This window comes from Pan paniscus, chromosome 11 (assembly GCF_029289425.2).
Source record: "Pan paniscus chromosome 11, NHGRI_mPanPan1-v2.0_pri, whole genome shotgun sequence".
In the NCBI taxonomy this organism is placed as follows: Eukaryota; Metazoa; Chordata; class Mammalia; order Primates; family Hominidae; genus Pan; species Pan paniscus.
Genome location: NC_073260.2, coordinates 47,703,131 through 47,725,662, shown reverse-complemented (window position 1 = coordinate 47,725,662; position 22,532 = coordinate 47,703,131). Strand labels below are relative to the sequence as shown.

Sequence of the window (22,532 nt, the reverse complement as noted above, 5' to 3'; positions counted from 1 at the left end):
TGCCAAATGAGTCTGGTCCACCATTTTCAACGTCATCGATTCTCTAGGGGCCAAACATGAAAGCGGGAAAGAAAGCTCTCTAGAGATTAAGCACAATATTCCTTTCTCCCTTGGTGTTTAATTTATAGCCAGTCATTTAGCCTCTCTTGGCTTCATTTCCTTTATGTGCAAAATACGGGGTTTGTATTAACCATTTTCTAAGCTCTCCTCCAACTCACAAAAACATTCCTTTGTAGCTGCCCTAAACCTCTCCAGAAACAATTTGCCAGGCCAAAAGGAGCCAGGCATGGCTGACTGAGGTTTCGGCTCGCTTGGATTTGGGCAGCACTCACACTCCATAGCGTTATACAGAACAGAAGTCTTCCCTTTTAATTAATCCAAAAAACTTCCCCTTTCTAACTTAACAGTGGCACAACTTTAGCAACTGACGGTACAGGCTCATCTCCCCAGTGCCCACGTCAGCTCTCTGTGCACTGCAAATCTCTGGACAGGGAGCTGAGTCCACGCATCAAAACAACCCAAAGGCAAAGTAACAGAGGAATCCCATCACTGCTCTGTCTCACAGTCAGAGTCAGATCAATGACTTACGATTTTTTTTTTTTTTGAGGCGGAGTCTCGCTCTGTCGCCAGACTGGAGTGCAGTGGCGTGATCTCGGCTCACCACAACCTTCAACTCCCTGGTTCAAACGATTCTCCTGCCTCAGCCTCCCGAGTAGCTGGGATTATAGGCATGCACCACCACGCCCAGCTAATTTTTGTGTTTTTAATAGAGACGGGGTTTCACTATGTTGGCCATGATGGTCTTGATCTCCTGACCTCATGATCCACCCGCCTCCGCCTCCCAAAGTGCTGGGATTACAGGTGTGAGCCACCATGTCCAGCCGACTTACGATTTTTAAATCCAGCCAATCATCCAAGTATTCACCAACTTGGTTAAATTACTTAGGCATTGAGGATCTGCTTTTACCAGGTCACACTGATCAGTCCAGGAAGATCAAGAAAACTTTACATATTAGAGATCATGAGGTCATGGCGCTTTGATTAGCAGGAAATAAAACAAATTTCCTGGAAGGGCACATGGAATGGAAATCCTGAGAGCTGCAGGAAGGACATAAAGCTGCTCCTCCCAAGGGAAGATACTTCCAGGTTAATAAATCCGTTGCGGGTGTGGAACAGTGGCCACTCCACTCGGGCTTTCCCACTGAGCTGTTGAGTGGTGCATGCAGCCAGCTGCAGAAAACCAGGGGCAGTGTCAGGAAGGATGGGAGTCAGATAAAACGGGGAAAACTAGAAGCATGGGGACTTGCCAGATGAAGAAAACCACCTAAGAGTGTTTGTACCTTTGAAGAAACTGAGAGTATGGTGGGGTGACCCGTGTCCCCCAGCCACTCATGCTGAAGTCCTCATCCCCGCAACCCGTGAGTGTAACTTTATTTGGAAACAGGGTCACTGCAGATGTAACGAAGTTAAGAGGAGTCCTACTTGATTAGAGAGGGCCCTAATCCAACAACACTGTCCTTATAGGAAGAGGGAATTTCAGACACGGACCTAGAGGGAAGAAAGAGCAGAGATGGAGTGACGCCGCCACAGCCACAGAGCACCATGGGCACCAAGGGTTGCCAGCAATGCCTGGAGCTCAGACCGAAGCATGGCACAGACTGTCCCCAGAGCCTTCAGAAGGAACCGACTCTGCCAACAAACCTTGATTTCAGACTTCCGGCCTCCAGAGCTGAGAGAAAACATTCTGATGTCTTAAGGCACCTCGTCTTGAAGTCTTTTGCTATGACAAAGGTCCTCATCCTTTGCTAGGGTAGAGGAATTGAAGAAGAAAGAAGAACGGCTGTAGAAGGAAGGAGACAGCCCAAGAAACTAAAGTTAAGACCTACACACAGGTGACATCCACACCCACCCAAAGAGACAGAGACATGGGTGTGTGCACACCCCGGGGACAGACAGAGACAGACAGGTGGTGGCACAGCCCTTTGCAGTATGGTCTCAAATCCAGCAAGCTCAGGAAGAATCACTGCTGTCCGTGTGTGTCACCCGCAGGAGGAAGAACAATAGCCACTGACAATACCAGTACCAGTCAGATGAGGGAAACGGCCGCCCACCATAGGGACGCCACCCCGCTGGGCGCAGGTTGTCAGAACGCTACCCCTGGGAGAAAGACAGGGGCTGATCGAGGACTGCAGGGAAGGTTCGGAGGCAGAAATCAGCCTCATCGATGGCAGGAAGCCGCTGTGGGTCTCCAGACAGTCCAGACAGTCTCAGGTGCCCGGCCCAAACTCTGCCCCGAATAACCAACGGTGCACACTTTGAAACCTCCTATTTGTGGGGTAGAGTTTTCTTCCAAGACCATTCAGTGGCTCCAGATCCAGACAACCCAATAGGCATTGCAGACTCACAGCCAATAGGAGGATAAAGGGTCCCCTACTTGGATCAAAGGTGCCTCGAACATGGCCTTCAGCCTCCAGAGTGGTGCAACGCTCAGAACCTGGACATCTCATGTTTGTTTTGTCCAATGGATGTTAGAAAACGTCTTAGGGAAAGGTTTGCTTGGGATTGCGTGGCTGTGGGCCGGGCGGAGGCAGACAAGACTGGCAGGGGCTGAACTGGCTGCTGACCTGGAACCTAAGAATGACCTGCCTGGAAGCTTCCCTCCACCAAGTCCTAGTGCTCGACAGCTGCTCCCTCCCCATGTCATCCTGGAGCTTCTCTTTGCGCCCACAAAATGTACCCCTAGCAATCCCCAGCCCAGGGTGGATGTGGATGTGGACACTGGACACTGGGCTCAGTGCAAACCTCCCGTGTCCTCGTAAAAGGAGTTTCTAGCTCCAGCCGACACCCACAGGGCTGAGATGCCCCACAATGAGCACGGAGCCCACCCTGGCCTCCTTGGTGGCAGCCTGGTCCTCTCCCTACCTGTGCCCCTTAAGCATATCAGCACCTTCAGAGCTGTCCTGGGGGTTCCCTGAGCACGCAGGGCATGTGGGACACCACCCCCAACTCCTGCCCTTGGCTACATAACAGCTGAAGTGGCCAGAATGAAACCCGAGTCTGACCCTGGGTGCCCACCGTGAGACTGGGTGTCATAGCCTTGCTGCTCTGAGCGGGACTCTACGTTCCCTTCCTCTCCCACGCCCGCCTCCTGCCTGGAGCATCCTGAGCTGTGGGGCCTTTGCCAGCCATTGCCCCTACGTCCTCTCTCAGTGGGGCTCAGCCTCTTGACCACCCCAACTGTGACAGCCAGCACCGCTCACTCCCGTCCCAGCCCCGCCTCCCTCCAGTACCTTCATGATCTGAGGTCCTCCTGTGGTTCCCACGCTTGCCTCTCCCATTTAGAAAGACACTCAGAGAGCCCGGAGGGGCAGAGACCACGCCGCCTCATACTGGGAAGTTTTCAGAGACTCTGAGCACCCAGCATGCTGTGGGCTTCGGTAAATACTTGCTGAATGCAAGAAGCCTCAGTTCAGGGGCCACATCCTCCCAGAAACCCCCCGTGCCCATCCGAGTACCGCCTTGGACATCTAGACCACCAGCAGATCCATGTGCATTTCTGCTGCACCGTACTCTTCACGTTATTTTCTCTTTATTGTTCTATGTGTCTAGACCCTGTCCTTTCTCTCTTTGCAGGGAAATTATTAAGGAATAACAGAGCAGTCTGCTGCAGGGGGATGCCCTCATGGTGGCCCTGGGGACTGCACCACACTCCCCTGTGCATCCTTATTTGTGCCTGAGTACCCCTTGTGGGTATCTGGTAAACCTCAGCGTCACCTCTGTGTTCAATCTTTATGTTCTCAAGATGAAAAGAATTCTGAGGACAGGCTACAATCACCTGGCAGGAGGACATTCCTCATAATCTTTACCCTGGCTCGCCTGCTGGCGGTCAGCACGGGTGCCCACCCCAGCCTCACTTGGTATGGGCGGGGGCAGGGTGCCTCTCACATTCTGGTCTGGGCACCTGGAGCACACCCACTCCAGGGAGTGTCTTCCGTATTCTAAGGAAACAACAAGCCCAGGCACAACAACGTTATTGCCTCCTGGAACCAGGCGTGCACCCAGCAGCTGACGCACAACTGCCATCTCTGTGCACGCTCAGAACAACTAACATTCATCATGCCCAGTCTGTAGATTCAGAAACTGGAGCCTGAAAAGTAACTTTCTGTGGGGTCCCTGGCCAGAGGAGACACAGCTAGCAGAGTTGCATGGCACATCCTGATGCTGAGCCCAAGTTGTGAATAACAAGCCTGACAGACTTTATGCTGACTATGTTTGCAGGGATGATCCCATTTTCATTTGTACCCTTTTAGCCTTGGAGACCCTCACTCTATGTTAAACCTAACAAACTATCATACATACACACAGGCACGCATGCCAGGAGTTCCAGAATAAACCAGAAGCACACACAATAATTCGGCCGATATGACCTACATGAACTGGGAAACTGATGCTTGGTAAACAGAGACCAATAGGCACGGTCTCCGTGTCAGCTCACGGAGCTCTGCTGACTGCTTTGTTTTCTCTTTCCAAGGATATTTTAGTTCAGCACCACAGCCTGACATGGCACAAATAGCAGGGAACAGCCTAGTAACCAAGGCACTGGTTTCACTACCCTGTTATTTAGAATCCACTTGAGATCACCTATAATTGCAACACAACCTCATATGGGCAAAGTCAGGAATTCCCCTGCTGGCTGCAGTGTGGACGAGGAGCAGCTCTTCTCCGAAGTTGAGAGACACAGCTCGCCGGGTCTATTTTGGCTGAGCCAGAACAGGAGGCCAGCAGACGGGCGAGCCCACACCACCCCGCCCCAGCCTTCAGAAATTATCCACTTCCCACAAACATTCCAAAGTACTGATCTTTCAAAACACAAGCTGTATTCCATGTGCATTTAAAACACAGCCTTGGAACGAAAGAGCATGTGGTTTCTAGGTCAGATATAAGCCTCTGTAAGTAACAGAATGATAATTCTAAACCACGTATGTATGTATGTCTCCTGGACGTCTAATGTAACAACGAAGACAAAGCTCTGTTAAATATTCACTCACATGTTAACCCAGTTATAACCAAGTCCTACAGTCGCCTGCAGTCTTAAACAATGACAGTACTTTGGCATATGAAAACTGAAGGCAAACTTTTCATCTGTAAATCACAACATCCTTAGTGCTCATTTTCTCTATATAGGCTTTTTGCTCTGAGAATCTCTCTCTCTGTCTCTCTCTCTCTCCTCTCTCTCTCTCTCTCCTCTCTCTCTCTCTCTCTCTCTCTCTCGATACCATCTACCAAATACAAGCTTCATGCCAAATACTGACCCAGGACATCTGAACAAAAACACTTTTTCCAGCTAATTCTTAGATTCGCTTTTGCTTGGCCAAAGGTAAAGCTGCCATATCACTGATGAACTGGTCCACAGGCCAATGTCACCTGCCAGTGATTTTGCAGATGTTTATACATCATGACTGATGATTGGGTTAAATAAATAGCTAATGTAGTACATTCAGCTATGATTATACATGTGATTAGGCCAAATGTGGCCAAGTGTGACATTCCCAGAAGCTCTATGAGCAAAAACGTGCAGGAAGAATGAGTCTGGCTTTGCCAGGCCGACTCCTTCTATTACTAATCATATAAGGAAGGGGCCAGGAGTAGAAGGACGGGTGGAGTGAGTCTCCATTTGTGCAGGAGCAAGAACTCAAAAGGAAGTAAAATCACACTACAGGACCAGATAATTCATGAGCAAGGGAAAGATTGGGGCCCCTACCCTGAGACTTCTGGGGGGCAGTTCACTACAGATCCTGTCCCGCTAAGAGTGCTGATGGATCCACCAATCATCACGATTGTGATGCTAACAAATGGCGCCAGCATCAGCTACTGTTTCTAGGTGCTTGCAGTGAACTGAGCAAGCCCTTTCATCCCGCCTACACTGGGGGTGCTCCCATCTTGAAACTGTGCTGAGAGCAGTGCCATGCTCAAGGCCCTGACCCCAGGGGGAAGGGTGAAGCCACCATTTATCCAGGCCCATCCTCTTGCAAACCCAGGCTCAGAACTGTGATACTATACTGCACTATCCTGCTACTGCAAAGAAACACAGCCCGGCCTTCTGTGGTTCTTTGCTTTCTTTTTGTACTACCCTTTCATAAACATGCATGTATGTACAGATGTGCCCACTTGACGGGCCACCTTTAGCGTCCGTGCTTCTGTTCTCTGGACAGGTCCGAGGCAAACTTCCAAACTCTGTAATCAATCAACTCCTTTCGGTCATGGGAACGCACTGAACACACATGGTTTTTAAACCAATCACTTGTGGGTTAACAACAACAACAAAAAAGTCAAGAGGTTATCAAATCCCAACAATCAAAAAGCACAGTAGAAAGCATTCTATTCTACGCTTGAGAAGTTGCTCCACTTCCAGAAATGGAACTGAGAGAATCCTACCTTAGAGCACTGAATTTGACTTATAAATGCCGGGAGCTTGCAGCATCCAGGGAATAAAATTTTCTGTCAAATTTCATCCGATGGTCATTTTTTCACCTTGATAAGCAAATGCATCTTCCTAAGTGCATCATGAATATGCAGCTGTTTCTGCCTCGCAGGGTTATTTGTGATCACTCCACTTAAAGAACAGCTCCCATCCCACATGCAGTCCCAGGGCCCCTGCAGCCCCCTGCTCCAGGAGCCTTGGCACAGCCCCGCCCCAGGCCCATAAGGAAGCCCCCGGGTGAGAGGTTTGCAGCGCATCTGAAACAAAGGACTGCAATACACTTTCCCAAGGAAATATCAGAGTCTATGGAATGACTCAAGTTGGATTCTCGGCCGTTAATATGGCCTGTCTGCTTCTCATCACTCGCCCCCTCCCCCTCAACTGCATCCTCTGCTTCTCCTCGAACCGTGCTTCACAGCTGCCGTGTGATTTTTTCACAGAGTAAATCAGACTGCACCACCCCTGACACCAGACGCCCTCAACAACCGACAATCAAACACAAATTCCAGGACCTAAAGTGCTGTGCAGGGCGTAGCCCAGGGCTGCCCCATGAACTTTCCGTGATACTGGAACGTTTTAGATTTGTGCTACCCATTGTGGGAGCCTCTTGCCAAATTGAAATGTAGCTAGTACAACCAAGGAACTGAAATCGTAATTTTATTTATTCTAACTGACTTGAATTTCAAGAGCCTTCCAGCTGCCCTATTGAGATTCATGGGTTCAACCCCGGCTGACTCTGACCTCCACCTTGCCCCAGCCCATAAGCCAGGCATCTCCCCTGCGGTACCACCATGACACCAAGTCCCGCTTGACCCAGGGCCCCCACTGGGCTTCGCACACACTTCCCTCTCGTTTTCACTTGGCCAGTGTCCACTCTTCAGATCTCAGCACAACCATCTGTGCCCAGATCAAGAGATGTGTTCCTCTTCTACCCACCCAAAACCTGATCTCTTCCTTTAGGCCACTTGGCCACAACTCAGAATTTTATCATGACCTGACAGCTTGCCTTTCCCCAGACCTGTAAAATCCACACAGCAGAGAGCACAGTTCAGCCAACACGTCCTAGGATCTTGCGCAGAGCCAGCTATGGGGACAATCAGTAAGTATCTGTGGTCTGTCTGCACTGTGGGTTAAGTCAGGCTTTTGAGAAAGAAGTTGAGAATCTAACCAACAAAAACTATTTTTCTTCCTAAGGAAATGTGGTCCCCAAGGCCAGTGTACTAAGCAAGCTTTCAGAGCGTGCGTTTACTACATTTAACATCCTACAGAGGATGGAATCCTCTTAAGCCTCCAAGCACCAGGCACCAGCCTCACTGCCACCCTGCATGCTGGGCAGAGCTCCACCTGCTCTTGGTTTTAAACAACTGACCTCCATGAGGAAGCTGTGCAGAGCCACTCTGTAGATTGGACAGAAATAAAGTGGCTGTTCTGGCAGTTGATTGTTATGGACTGAGCAGTGGTACCCCCCAAACCCATAAGTTGAAGCTCTATCCCTCAATGTGATGATATTTGCAGGTGAGGCCTTTGGAAGGTAATTAGGATTAGATGAGGTCATGATGGGGCTGTTATGAAAACACCGGGATTCGGTCTAGGTCCTCCTGCTCCCCATACAGAAAGCCAATCACTGAAACAACAAGCAGTGCCAAGGAAAAGGATTTTAATCGGCTTTAATCAGGTGCTGCAGCCAAGGAGATGAGAACTCAGTCTCAAATCCATCTCCCCAGTGGACTAAAATTTGGGGTTTATACATCAGAGAAGAAATGTAACTATGTGTGAGAAAACAGGAACTAGGGAGGGGTAAGGAAGCAGACATGATGAAGGAGGGCCTGGAGAAGCATGATTCGATACTTTTTTGAGGGGTCTGGGCATCCTTTTCCTGAAGAAGGAAGTCAAGATAAAACAAATGTAAGTTTCAAACTTTAAGACCAGAAGGGTCAATTTCTCTGTTTATCCCAAAGAACCGCCTATAGGACTATTAGGTCGGTTTCAGCGGGGCCTCCATGACAGGAATAGTGTCCTTATGAGAAGAGAATAAAACAGACCTCTGTCTCTCCACCGTAAGAGGACACAGCAAGGCGGCAGCTGCCTGCAAGCCAGGAGGAGGGTCCTCTCCAGAACCCAACTGTGCTGGCACCTTGATCTTGGACCTCCAGCCTCCAGAACTAGGAAGTGTGTGTGTTGTTTCAGCTGCCTGGTCTGTGGTGCTTGCTAAGGCAGCCTGAGCTGACTGAGACAGGCTATCTGTGGCTATGGGGTAACACTATATGCATTTGCAAACACGTCAGTTCCTCAAGCCACAGGTCTGCATCCGGGGGAAACTTGTTCTATTGACCCTACAAATCTATGGTGCATTCCAGCAAGGTGTGCCAAGTGAGCATGGCTCTGACCACAGGCCCAGGGGAAGAACTGAAGCCACAAGACAGAATTCCAGGTGGCTGGGAGGAGGAGGGCCGTCCATCTGCCCACTGAGACGTACACACACCTCTGGAGTCACATGCAACAGGAATCCAGCTCCTAAGGCTCCGCTCAGGCCCTTTCCCCATCTGCCAGGCCGCCATCTGTCCACCCATGCCTCCCTGCGTGTCACCTCCCACCTGTGGCCCCAACAGGCCCTCAATGCCCTCCAAGTCAAGAAACACAGGAATCAAGGTGGCATTCCACCATACCCACCACCAGGGGGCACCAAGGGGCCAGAGGACCCCCAGCGCCTTCCTTCAGGCAATGGCAGTGCAAGATGAGCCTCAGCACAGGGCATTTGGAGGACATGGAGAGCACCTGCATGTCCCAGCTCACCTTTCAGAGTTGGAATCGGGCCGTCCTGCCCATCAAGGGGTCCTAAAGGGTCGTTCGGATCCAGAACCTCCACTTCACCTGGGAAAAAGAAACCAGGATAGGTATTAAACAAGTTTGCCTTTCAGGAGCCTTTAATTTGCTTCTTATGCAAAGACAATGGCATTCTAGCAAAACTACCCAGTATTTGTAGAAAACACAGAGGGATAAGACATTATGGTAACCTCTAGAGGGATTTTATAGTGATATAAAGATATGATGTAACAGTAAAAGTGATTTTGAAGCTTATCACAAGAATAGCAAATGTGGGGGCTTCGCAACACAGTTATGGAAATAAGTCAGTGGAGCCTGGGCTTCATTCAGAGAGGGACAGAGAGCGGGAATGAGAGGGAGAGAAAGAAACCAAAGCACTGGCTGGCAAAATCAAACACTTCTGTAGCCAGATGCCGCCGACTGCCCTCCAGATGGAGGTCCTGGTAATTGGGTAATAAATTCAGAGTTGGAGAATTTCTTAAGCAACTCATTCCCCTCCCCATCCCCAGACCCACTGGCAGCAGCCAAGTACCCACCCCACAATGTAAAGGACATAAATGGGCGCTGTGGCTTTTCACTTCCATTCTTCCTATCATTTCTAGTCCAAATTTACCCGTCCCCAAAAGCCAAGCCCTGAGCCATCTTTCATAAAATGTCCATGACCAGCCATTTAGAAGAAAAGTTTCTATTCTCTAAGTCTCCCTGCAAACCATACACCTCTCCCGGGGCAATCCTACCATTCTTCCTCGGGTTAACAGTTGCATGCATTTTACTCTTCCTCAACAATAGGTAAACCACATGGGGACAGCTGGTGCTGCACCCCTGGGGGAGGACGAGTGGTCCCATCATGGAAACCCAGACAGAAGCCCCTCCTGCTACAGAACAGAGGCTGGCATCAGCTATGCAAGGCAGTCCATGGACTTCTGCTGAAGTATTAAAGACTTCAGTTTGGATTTGAAATTTTAAATCAGCACATTACACACACCATCACTCAGCACTGTTTAAATGTAGAGAGACCACATGAAATCAAACATACTTGCACTATATACACACATCGAAAAGAGACATAAAAATTATTAACTGCTTAGAAATTGACAAATGGTCTGAAACACTCAAATAAATACATACCCCAAAGAAAAATAAGCTTCACTAGCCCAATTTCCCTGTGGAAAAGAGTCCTAGCTCTTCCCAAGTCAGCTTCTAACTCAGAAATGGAGGCATTTTCACGTGTGGAGATTTCACTTCCTCTGCCAGTCAAATGTGGTTAATAAACTCAGTATGTCCAATCACGAGATCTTTAGAACTGACACTTTAAGTTTCAACAAAACTAGGTTGTTATTGCTAATCTGAGAAACTAAGACACCACTTATATTTCGAAATTTTAAAGTGTTATCTTCCTATACTACATAGTTTGGGCTCACTCCAGATACTGCAGCCTTCTAAAGTCGATAAGCAAAATGTGACAGGAAGTATGTGAACTTGTAGGATGGGTACAAGTGAAAACAGGGCTCAGTGTTTTCAGCAGAACCCAATAGGGTTTCTCCTAACCCGTAAAAAGAGCTAAGAATACCACCTTTCCTCCAAAATAAACAAAACATGGAAATAATAACAACAAAACTGCCACACACACACACACACACCCCATCATCATCATCATCATCATCATCATCAAAATGTTATTATTAGTTATCTGGAATTATAGGTAATTTAAATTTATTTTATTTCCATTTAAATGGCTCTACTGTGAACAAGTATCAATTTTTTAATGGTGTGTGAGACATAATTCACACACTATAAAATTCACCATTTTAAAGTGTGCAATTGAGTGGTTTTCAGTACATTCTCAAGGTTGTGCAATGATCACCACTATGAAATTCCAGAACATTTCATCATCTCCCCAAAAAACCTCATTCCCATTAGCAGTCATCCCCCCGCCAACTCTATCCTGTCTCCTTCAGCCCCTGGTAACCACGAATCTGCTGTCTCTATGGATTTACCTATTCTGGACATTTTCTATAAATGAAATCATATAATATGCAGTATTCTAAACAAGCATCAATTTTATAATTATACTTTTCAAAATGCATGTCCTGTAGTAGCAAAAAGAAAAAAAAAGAAGAAAGCATGCTGTACCACGGGATTAATAAACAAGGCCATTAATTTGGCTCACTCAGACCACTTCCCAGACTCGGGGGGGTCTGACTCCACAAGGAGAAGGGGATGTGGAAAACATACATGAGGCCGCAGAGATGACTGAAGTATGAAAGGGAGGAACTACCCCAAAATGCCAGAGCTACTAGGATTGCTGCTCCCAAGGTGGGGCAATTTAGGAGCAGCCAGGCTGGCCTGGTGGGGAGACCTGCACATGCCCTCACTCCTGCTGCACACAAGCAGGGAGGAATGGCTGGTGACTCGGAGGATCAGGGAACACTTTCAACTTGGCCAGTTTAGGGGCCACCACAACGGATGTTGTAATGGGTACACATACTGAGCACGTGCTTCTGCACCTAATGGGCTATCATCGTTCCTGACCGAATGACTTTGTGACAACCTCACAACACCACAACTTGCCTTGGTGGTGACTGCCAACCCGATATGGCTGGTGAATGATCACAGTCGTGCGCCCTGCAACATCTCCTCGGTGCCTGTCCCGAGTCATTCTTTACATAAAGGCCTTTTCGGTTTTCACCTGGTGCAGGCACCCTTGCACCCCAGCTAGATGATGAGCTCACCAGGCAAGGTCCCTGTCCTCATTAGTTGCCTGGATTTAGCTGGAGGAGCAAGAGAGAGGCCACGTGGCCTTCTGGACCATCAGAAAAGAGATTCTGAGAGGAGATTCATCTGTCCTGACTCTTCAGGACTTCAATATATTTTTCTCCTGAATATGAGGACACTACTCTAGCCAAACCCACACGTCCTTCGTTTGGGTAAAATGCTCTTAAGTGTGCCCTACATGACCATCAGGAATGTCATCCGTATGACAGGCACAGTGCCCTGACTTTTCTCCGCTGGACCTGGGTCATTTTCACTGTAAAAACATCACAGAGTGGCGAGGTGAAGCCAGAGGGAAACTCAACCCTTGGGTAGATGAGTAGGGGAGTAGTGATTTATAAGCTTCTTTTAGTTTTTTGATACTTTTTAAAGAGAGGAAAACATTTAATATGAAACAAAAATTTAAGTGTGGCTGGTATAATGAAATGACACATTCAATATCTAGTTTTATCCATGTCAAAAACACACACGACACTCTAGAAGCAAAGACTAAATATAACGTGGTATCCTGGTCAGGACCCTGCAACAGAAAAGGGATATTAGGTAAAAACTAAGGGAAAATGAATAGTGTGAACGTTAGTCAAGAATAATGCACCCGTATTATGGGGCAAATGTACCATGTCAAGGTAAGGTGTTAACAATAGGGGAAACTGGGTGTGGGGTGTGTGGGGGCTCTATGTACTGTCATCACAACTTTTCTATAAATCTAAAACTAAAGTAAAAAGTTTACTGAAGAACAATTACACATTTCCATCACCTTGTTCAATCCCTTAAAACCAAGGCTCACAAGTAGAACTGCATAAAACATTCTACCTCCAAACACTTACACTTTTTTTTTTTTTTTTTTTTTTTTTGAGACAGAGTTTCACTCTTGTTGCCCAGGCTGGAGTGCAGTGGTGGGATCTCAGCTCACTGCAACCTCTGCCTCCCGGGTCCAAGCGATTCTCCTGCCTCCGCCTCCCAAGTAGCTAGGACTGCAGGTGCCCACCACCACGCCCGGCTAATTTTTGTATTTTTAGTAGAGGCAGTGTTTCACCATGTTGGCCAGGCTGGTCTCGAACTCCTGACCTTAAATGATCCACCCACTTCAGCCTCCCAAAGTGCTAGGATTACAGGCATGAGCCACCGTGCCACAGTGCCTGGCCAATACTTTACATTCTTAATGATGCAATCCCTGGTAAATGGCCTCAAAGCCAAGTATGCACCCTAACCCTATGAACAGAATCTGACACAGATTCACTGGATTTAATATGTTATTCAATGATTTATACAGCATGCTGGCAAATATTTAGAAATTAAAACATTTTGGAAAATGTTGGATTTTTCAGCTGAGTCCTACAGGAATTGTCATTGGCATGGAGACATCAGCTCTTAAGCAGGAATTTGTAGCATATTCTTGGAAGCACTTTATGAATGTCTTGTATATTCCATGCTGAACCAATTGGTGTCTACAGAATGGCCAAAGTGAAAGGGTTCACTGTTGATAGGGATGATGCCCGTTTGCTGTTAAGAGAGTCACATCAGGCCTGCAATAGCTGGAGGTGCAGATTCTGAAGAATTAGAAATTATATAACCAGGCCAGGCACAGTGGCTCATGCCTGTAATCCCATCACTTTGGGAGGCCAAGGCGGGTGGATCACAAGACCATCCTGGCTAACACAGTGAAACCCCGTCTCTACTAAAAATACAAAAAATTAGCCGGGCATGGTGGCGGGCGCCTGTAGTCCCAGCTACTCGGGAGGCTGAGGCAGGAGAATGGCGTGAAGCTGGGAGGCGGAGCTTGCAGTGAGCCGAGATCACGCCACACTACTCCAGCCTAGGTGACAGAGCAAGACTCTGTCGAAAGAAAGAAAGAAAGAAAGAAGGAAGGAAGGAAGGAAGGAAGGAAGGAAGGAAGGAAGGAAGGAAGGAAAGAAAGAAAGAAATTATATAACCATCAAACAAAACTCTTCTGAAAACCTTCTTTCAACACGGACCTCTGATGTGACATCTTGATTTATGGCATCAACAAGATAAGATTAATTGGGCTGGCGTGGTGGCTCATGCCTGTAATCCCAGCACTTTGGGAGGTCGAGGCCTCGGGTGGATCACCTGAGGTCAGGAGTTTGAGACCAGCCTGGCCAACGTGGTGAAATCCCATCTGTACTAAAAATACAAAAATTAGCCAGGCGTGGTGGCAGGTGCCTGTAATCCCAGCTACTTGGGAGGCTGAGGCAGGAGAATCACTTGAATCTGGGAGGTGGAGGTTGCAGTGAGACAAGATGGTGCCATTGCACTCCAGCCTGGGTGACAGAGCGAGACTCCATCTCAAAAAAAAGATAAATTTATATCTGCAAAGTAGCAAGCACGTCTGTTCTGATTCCCAGGCTCTACCTCTAGTATCACAATCATTCTCTCATTAACAGCAGTCACACCATTAAGCAAGCATTTATTAATGAAGTTTCACCTATGCCCTTGGACTTGAGTCCATGGTGCTATTCTGGTTTTGATTTGTGTTTCTTTTAAACATGCTTTGTTATTCAGACTGTTCATCCATTCATCTCTTCACCTGTTGATCTGAATCGGTATGCTTAATGTGATGAAATTAGATGCAGTCTTCAGAATGTTCAGACAACTTCAAAGCAGCCTCTTTTTAATTAGTAAGGGTATTTTATTCACCAGAGCTTGGCATTCTTGGATTTGGTTGTCCTCATGTGAAGGTATAATTTGCAGGATGTGTAAAAGAACAGAAGTCACGGCAGGGAAAAAGCACAGCCTGAGAAGGTGACGGTGCTGCAAACCAGACACCCCCTGAATGAATGGCAAGGACAGATTTCACAATGAGCTACGCTGCGAGCAAGCTCTGTGCACCCACTGTCCCACTTGCACGTGCAAATGTCACTCATGTGTTCCACAACAACTACTCAGCTCGGCAACACGTCAGATCGAAAACACCCATGATGCTAGAAAGGCAACAGTTAAGGAAGAAAAGTTAAAAATTGGGAAGGAGCAGCATATAAAGTCCCGAAAGGGTAAGGCCATTAGTAGTCTGGGACCTGGGTCAGGAGAAGTATGTCAATAGCAAAGAGCCTTGAGACTGTTTCGGGGAATGCTCTTACTAAGACACTGCACCCTGTGTTTTAATTGCAGCTAGAAAACCAAACAGCATTCCAGGTGGGCTGCCAGTACCTAATTGGTAGTGGTCTTAACAGTCTGTAATTTTTTATTTTCATTATTTCTAACTTTGAGTTGAGTAAATACTAGCCTCTGGTCTTATATTCCTTCAAGGGCTGGCTTAACTCTACTTTGGAAATAGGGAGTTAAAACTCATCAACTTGAAAATGGAGTAACCGTTTCACCAATTTGAACTTTGCTGCGATTCCACTTCTACAGCAAACGTATTAAACCTCCAAGTGAGTCAATGTACCAGCCCAACTCCCTTCAATATTGCCTTCATAAAGCTCTTTCTACTTTCTGTCTCTGACAGCCCCCAGAGCCCCCAACAAAAGCCCACTGTCAGGGGCCAAAGGAATATTTAGCTGAAGGGGGAGAGAGGCCGCTCAGGCGGCTGAATTGAGGCCTTTCACAGACCTTCTCTCTTCCCAGCATCCACAGCCCTGGCAGCGGTGAGCCTGGCCGGGCTGGGAGGCCAAATGCCGCACCTCCACCCCCACCAGATACAGTGAGAAGGTGAGGTCCCCTCCCTGTGACAGGGAGCTGAGGCTTGCTTTCTCTTAAGTGGCTGCTTGTTTCTGCACCAAAACCAGCAGAAAAGGAGCAAACAGAAATGCTAAGTAAAGGCTCCAGGTTTATTGTATCTTTTCATCTAGTTTCAAGGAAGTAGCTCTTGAATATTAGTTACTCCCATGCATACAAAAGGTTACTTTGTCACCTTGAATGTCTGGAAAGTTTTTAATTAAAGGGAGGGATGTAAAAAAGAAAAAAAAAAAACACCCTGATTAGAAAAGAAACTGCATTATCCTTTGGCAGCAAAAGCAGATGTCTTCCATTTGCTTAAGGCTTTTCAGGGGTGTTCAATCTTTTGGCTTCCCTGGGCCACACTGGAAGAAGAATAATTGTCTTGGGCCACACGTAAAATATACTAACACTAACGATAGCTGATAGCAAAAAAACAAAAAACAAAAAAAACCCTCATAATGTTTTAAGAAAGTGTATGAAGTTGTGTTGGGCTGCATTCAAAGCCGTCCTGGGCTGCATGTGCCGCGGGTTAGACAAACTTGCTTTAAGTTAAGGCCAGGTCTGGAACAGGCTCCCCCTCCATCAACCAGGAATCCAGGTCGAGGCCATGTAGCCAGAGGCTAACCCAGAGGGGGTTCAAAAGCAGAAGATTCTCTGGCAGCCAGAATTTGCTTCAGAGTCTTGGAATCAAACAGGGGTAAATGTCTGCTATGATCACAGGAAGTAGCAGTGATTCTTTTTAAGGCAGCTTCTGTGTTGGTTTCCTAAGGCAGCCACAACAAAGCCGCACAGATGGGGCAGCCTAAACAATGGAAACGCCTTGTCTCAGTTCAGGAGGCTGGAAGGCCAGGATCAAGGTGTCAGTAGGGCAGGTTCCTTCTGTGGCCGGGAGAGAGGATCTGCTGCAGGTCACTCCTTGCTGGCAGACCGTGGCTTCTCCTTCCATCTCCTCATTGTCCCTCCATGCACACCGTCTTTCCGTCCAAATCTCTCTTCTTACAGGTCACCAGTCCCATAGGATGAGAGCCCTGATGACCTCCTTTTACCTTAATTACCTGTGTAAAAACCCGATCTCCAAATAAGGGCACATTCTGAGACACAGAGGACTAGGACTCCTGTGTTTCTATTTTCGGGGACACAATTCAACCCATAAGGGAAAGCATCATTTGTCTTCAAAACTTAGTGCTGACTTGAGAATGACACACACAACGGCAAGGCTCAGCCTCACAGTGAGTGCCTCGCTGAGAAGGGATGGATAGGCTCTCTGGGCTAAGTACAGGTGTGCTGGGACTGCTCTCATGCCCAGGAACTGCCAACTTGTTAGTGACTCTAGTGCCCCAAACTCCTCCCTTCTGAGGCCAACTCTCACTTATATGGAAGCCACCTCCAACCCTCACAGCCATCTGCTGAGACCGGCGGTCCTCCCACTTCACCCCTCCAGGGTTTCAGCTGCAGCTGCAGCCCCGCCCTAGGCCTAGTCTTGTGCCCAAATGAGCTTTTCAGCTCTTACCTCCTTGGCTGACATTTCTTTTTCTCATAATATTTACACCAATGCCACTCCACGGCTCTGCGAGCCTGGAGGGCACACCAGGGATGGAGGTGGCGTTGGCCTTCTGCAGCATGACTGCTGTGGGTAACGACCCTATTCAGCATTCACACAGCCCCCATTCCACGCACATCGTGCTCACAACCTCCCCACTCCACTGCCCACGTCTGGATCTTTTCCTGCCTCCACCCGCTTGTAAGTCTGTCCTCCTCCCCAGTCCTCTGAATGGAAAAGCTTTCCCTCTCTTTCCATCCTGACTCCTTGAGGGCTTGCTTTAAATAACATCAGAACACCCACAACTCCCAAACCACCTGTCCAGGCCAGACCGCTCCCCCGAAAGCCAACTCAGAAATCCCGCCACCTGCTCACACCTCCACTTGCATGTCCAGGAGACACCATGCTTGACCTGTCCACACCACAGCCCGGCCTCCCGTTACACACCTGTGCCCTGCGGAGCTGCCCAGCTGCAACAGTGCTGACTCCACCCTGCTCCCAGCTAAGGCCACAAGGCTGGAGTTCACCTTGACTCCTTTCCTCTCAAATCCCACACCCAATCCATCACGAAATGCTGTTTGCTCTATCTGTAGAATGTATCAGGACCTGCCCTGCTAACATGCTGTGGGTGACTGCAGCACCCCCCGGGCCCCACCAGCTCTCCATGCAGCAGCCACAGGAAGCCTCTCAAAGGGGCTTCAAATCCTGTCACCTACAAAACATGGGTGAAGTTCAGACGCATCAGGTGGGGTGCAGGAAGCCAGATACAAAGATGCGTGCTGTGCAGTTCCACTCACACTAAGTTCAAAGGCAGGCAGACGTCATCCATGGTGATGGCAGTCAGAACACAGTTGGCTTCAATGCCTGGGTGGGAGCAGGTTGCTGGGAGTTGCTGGTGTGGCTGCTGTTAGGTGGGTGTATATACCACGTTAACATTCATCAAACTATACACTGGCAATTTATGTACTTTTGTAGACGTAAATTACATTTACGAAGTTTACCGAATTTTTAAAAACCTTTCTCATACAACACTACATCCTTGAGCAAGGCCCTCCCTGGCCCTACTCAAAATGTCAAATACTTCCCTCCACATGTACACACACAGTCCTAACCTAACCACTCCCAACTTGCTTTTCTGTTTAACTTTTCCCTTAATGCCTTCCATGAGGTGACTGGCTGTTTATTTTTCTGTCTCGCCTTCATGGGGCCAGGAGATTCTATCTGTGTGCTCACTGCCAGCCCCAGCACCTGAAGAGCAGCATGCAAGTTGCTCATTAGGTGGATGAATGAATGAATGAATGCTCCTGTACTCAGTACTTTCCAGCATCTTCCCACTTGCTCAGAGGAAAAGCTAGCTCCCTTCACTAGCCCTACACACATGGACATGGGTACACACACGTATACACACACACACAGAGTTTGCTCCTGGGGTGGCCTCCACTCCTCATCTCTCCCTCCCTCAGCTCCAATTCCAGCCGCTCCCCTGCAGTTTGCATTTATTCTTTCCTCTGCCTGGAAAATGCTTCCCGATATGTGCATGTGGTTCGACGCCTCACTTGTTTCAGGGTCCCTGTGCATATGGTTCACCCCTCACGTTGTTTCAGGCCCCTGTTTCAATGTGAGTTCCTACACAAGGCCTCCCCTGGACAACCTGAAACCTACTTAGCCCTACTCTCAGACTGCTGTCTTCCTTGCTGTATTTCTTTCCAGAGCACTGTGTGTGCACACATGCATCTGGTTCACCATCTGTCTTTGCATCAGAATGAAACTCCAGAGTCTAGGTGATGGTCGTCTGTCCCACCCCTGGAATAGAGCCCAAGATGCACTAGGCACTCGAAAAATATCTGATGAGTAAACAAATACTTTGGTGACCACCATCATGTTCATTTTGCACGAGGAGTCTCTGAGTTTTGGCTCACTGTCTGAAGGCTGGGGCCAGGACTCATATCTGCTCCAGATGTGGGGTGGTGCCTGCTACACCGAAGGCCAATGACAGTGTCACAGTTCAAAGCCCCTGCGACACGGCTCTGTGGCCCTTGAGATCTGCTGCAGGGCATGGGCTCCTGTTCCTCCACAACACTGGAGAGCACTGACCTGCTCCACTGGCTTTGAACCTGAAATGCCCCGAAATTCTCCAGGAACTGTGGCAGGCCCAAGGTTCCACAATCTCTCTGACAACATCCCCTTTTACATGTGCATATATATCTTTACAACTCCAAAGAAACTCCCATAACTTTAAAACTCTACCATACACTACTCAACCATAGAAAGAGCCAACTGATAACAACATACACACGACAGAAGTGTCTCCAATACATTTCACTAAGTGAAAGAAGCCAGACTCAAAAGGCAATATAGCTGGCACCCGTGGCTCATGCCTATAACCCCAGCACTTAGGGAGGACCACTTGAGCCTAGGAGTTCAAGACTAGCCTGAGTAACATACGGAAACCCTGTTTCTACCAAAAAAAAAAAAAAAAAAAAAAAGCCAGGTATGGTGGTGTGCATTTGTGATCCCTGACACTCCACAGACTGAGGTGAGAAGATCGCTTGAGCCTGGGAGGTTGAGGCAGCAGTGAGCCATGATCATGCCACTGCACTCCAGTCTGGGCAACAGAGCAAGACTCTGTCAATCAATCAATCAATCAATCAATAAGTAAATAAGTAAATAAATAAATAAATAAATGGGCAATATATTAGAGAATCAACTTCCAGAGTGGCAGAGTGATATCTAGGATGAACTTGCTCTCTGCTGACACCAACAAAAATATGAAGTGAAAATTGTCTATTCAAGGGAACCTGCTGAACCTTGATAAGAAGGTGGGTCTGTCACCAGTTAACCTGGGCTACTCCCACTGCCCCTCCCTCCCCAGCTCAATGGTGAAGTAGCCAAGGCCACCAACCTCGCAAACAGTGAGAGACTCCACTCGTGGAGCTCTGTCAAAAGTACTGGCCCCATAACAGAGTCAACATTTTGTCTGGACTTGCAGCACTCTGGGAAATCTCTAGATTCACCTCAGAACTCAGCTGGGGGCGGAGGGGTAGGGAAGGTGGCAGATGGCAGATACCCCTGGGGCATTATGAAAACAACAGCAAACTGCTGGCAACCTCAGCTGCCTAGAGCTGACTATAACTGCAGTCAACATGAGCCTGACCCTGAATTTAAAATGAAATCCTAAAGAATTAGAGGAGCTACGGAACTTCAAAAGCTCTGACACATTCCCGGGGAAGGGAAGAGGTTGTATGCATGCCCAGAAAAGACCTGGGACAGGAGAGGACACCACAGTCACTCCTCTCTGGGTGACAATGAGACCCTGTGCAATCCGGAAATGAAAGCTGAAGCCGTCTTTACAAACTCCCTGAAGCTGGACAGCATGTCATCTCCGTCTCATACAGATCTTTGATGAAAGGTGTCAGAAACACAGGCAAGGCATGTATGGAAAGGAAATCTGAACAGTGACTGGCTAATTATATACAATTATACTGGCTCAGATGTGACCCCACAGAATCCAGGGTTTAAAAATAAAAAGAGGCTGGGTGTGGTGGCTCACGCCTGTAATCCCAGCACTTTGGGAGGCTGAGGTGGGTGGATCACTTGAGGTCAGGAGTTCAAGACCAGCCTGCATAATATGCTGAAACCCCATCTCTACCAAAAATACAAAAATTAGCCATGAGTGGTGGTGGGTGCCTGTAATCCCAGCTACTCAGGAGGCTGAGGCAGGAGAATCACTTGAACCCAGGAGGCTGCAGTGAGCAGAGATCAGGCCACTGCACTTCAGCCTGGGAGACAGAACAAGACTCTGTCTCAAAATAAATAAATAAATAAAATCTTTCTTTTTATTTATTTATTTAAAAGTTAGCAGATAACTCAGTGGTCACACATTACAGGAAATTCATAAACCAGAGAACTAGTCAAGGAAAGCTGCTAAACTAACAGTAACGAGGCAAACACCATCAACCATCAAATAAAAAACAAAAAGAAAAAACACAGCATCAACAACAAACTTTGAAGGGTATGGTGATTTGCTACCTGAATTGTCCAATTTTTAACAGAGAATCACAAGACATGCCAGGAAACAAGAAAGTATGTCACATGCACAGAATGGGGGGGAAAAGTGGCCAACAGAAAATGTCCCTAAGAGGCCAAGATTTGGGACTTAACAGACAAACACTTTATCAGCACCACATGCTAACCAACTGAGCTAACCAGCCATACAACAAAGACTTTAAATAAGATGTTATAAATATGTTCAAAAAAATAAAGAAAAGGATATGTGAAGAATTTTAAATTACAATAACTTTATCTTCCTGAATAGAGAATAGTAATAAGGTGATTAAAAGCATCAAACAGAAATTCTGGAGTTGAAAGTGCCATAAGTGAAATTCACTAGACAGACTAAACAACAGATTTGAGCAGGCAGAAGAAAGAATCAGTGAACTGGAAGGCAGGTCAATAGAGATTATCTAGTCTGCAAAGAAAACAGAATGAAGAAAAATGAACAGAGCCTAAGAGACCCGTGGGGCACTCTCAAGAATACCAACACATACATAATAGGAGTCCAATAAGAGAAGAGAAAGAAGGAGAAAAAAATACTTGAAGAAAACATAACTGAAAACTCACCAAGTTTGATAAAAGTATTAATTTACACATTTGAGAAACTCAAAGAACTCCAAGTTGGATAAACTCTAAGATATCCACGACCAGGCACATCATAGACTGTTGAAAGACAGAATCTTGAAAGCAGCAGGAGTAGCAGTTTATCTCGTAAAAGGGATCTTCAATAATGTTAAAAGCTGGCTTCTCATCAGAACCCAGGGGGACAACACAATCATAGTGTTGGGGAAAAAAAAAAAAAAAGATTTTTCAATCAAGAATTCAATATGCAGGCCGGGCGTGGTGGCTCACTCCTGTAATCCCAGCACTTCGGGAGGCCGAGGTGGGCAGATCACCTGAGATCAGGAGTTCAAGACCAGCCTGGCCAACATGGTGAAACCCCATCTCTACTAAAAATACAAAAATTAGTCAGGCGTGGTGGCGGGCACCTGTAATCCCAGCTACTCAGGAGGCTGAGGTGGAGAATCGCTTGAACCTGGGAGGTGGAGGTTGCAGTGAGCTGAGATGGTGCCGCACTCCAGCCTGGGTGACAGAGCGAGACTCTGTCTCAAAAAAAAAAAAAAAAAAAAATCAATATCCAGCCAAACTCTTCTTCAGAAATGAAGGACAATTTAAAAAGGTTGA

The 22,532-nt window shown here is 47.4% G+C and overlaps 1 protein-coding gene across 2 annotated transcripts in view; it reads right to left on the bottom strand.

Moving 5' to 3' along the window:
- Positions 1 to 22,532, bottom strand: part of ROR2 (receptor tyrosine kinase like orphan receptor 2) — a 223,553-nt gene that overhangs the window by 42,697 nt on the left and 158,324 nt on the right. For both annotated transcript variants that reach the window (XR_004673368.4, XM_034967697.3), the window contains exon 2: positions 9,275 to 9,352. Coding sequence is in view for 1 of the 2 variants with exons in the window: in XM_034967697.3 (XP_034823588.1) it covers positions 9,275 to 9,352 (78 nt within the window). In the remaining variant the exon portion in view is untranslated. The remainder of the gene's footprint in view (positions 1 to 9,274; positions 9,353 to 22,532) is intronic.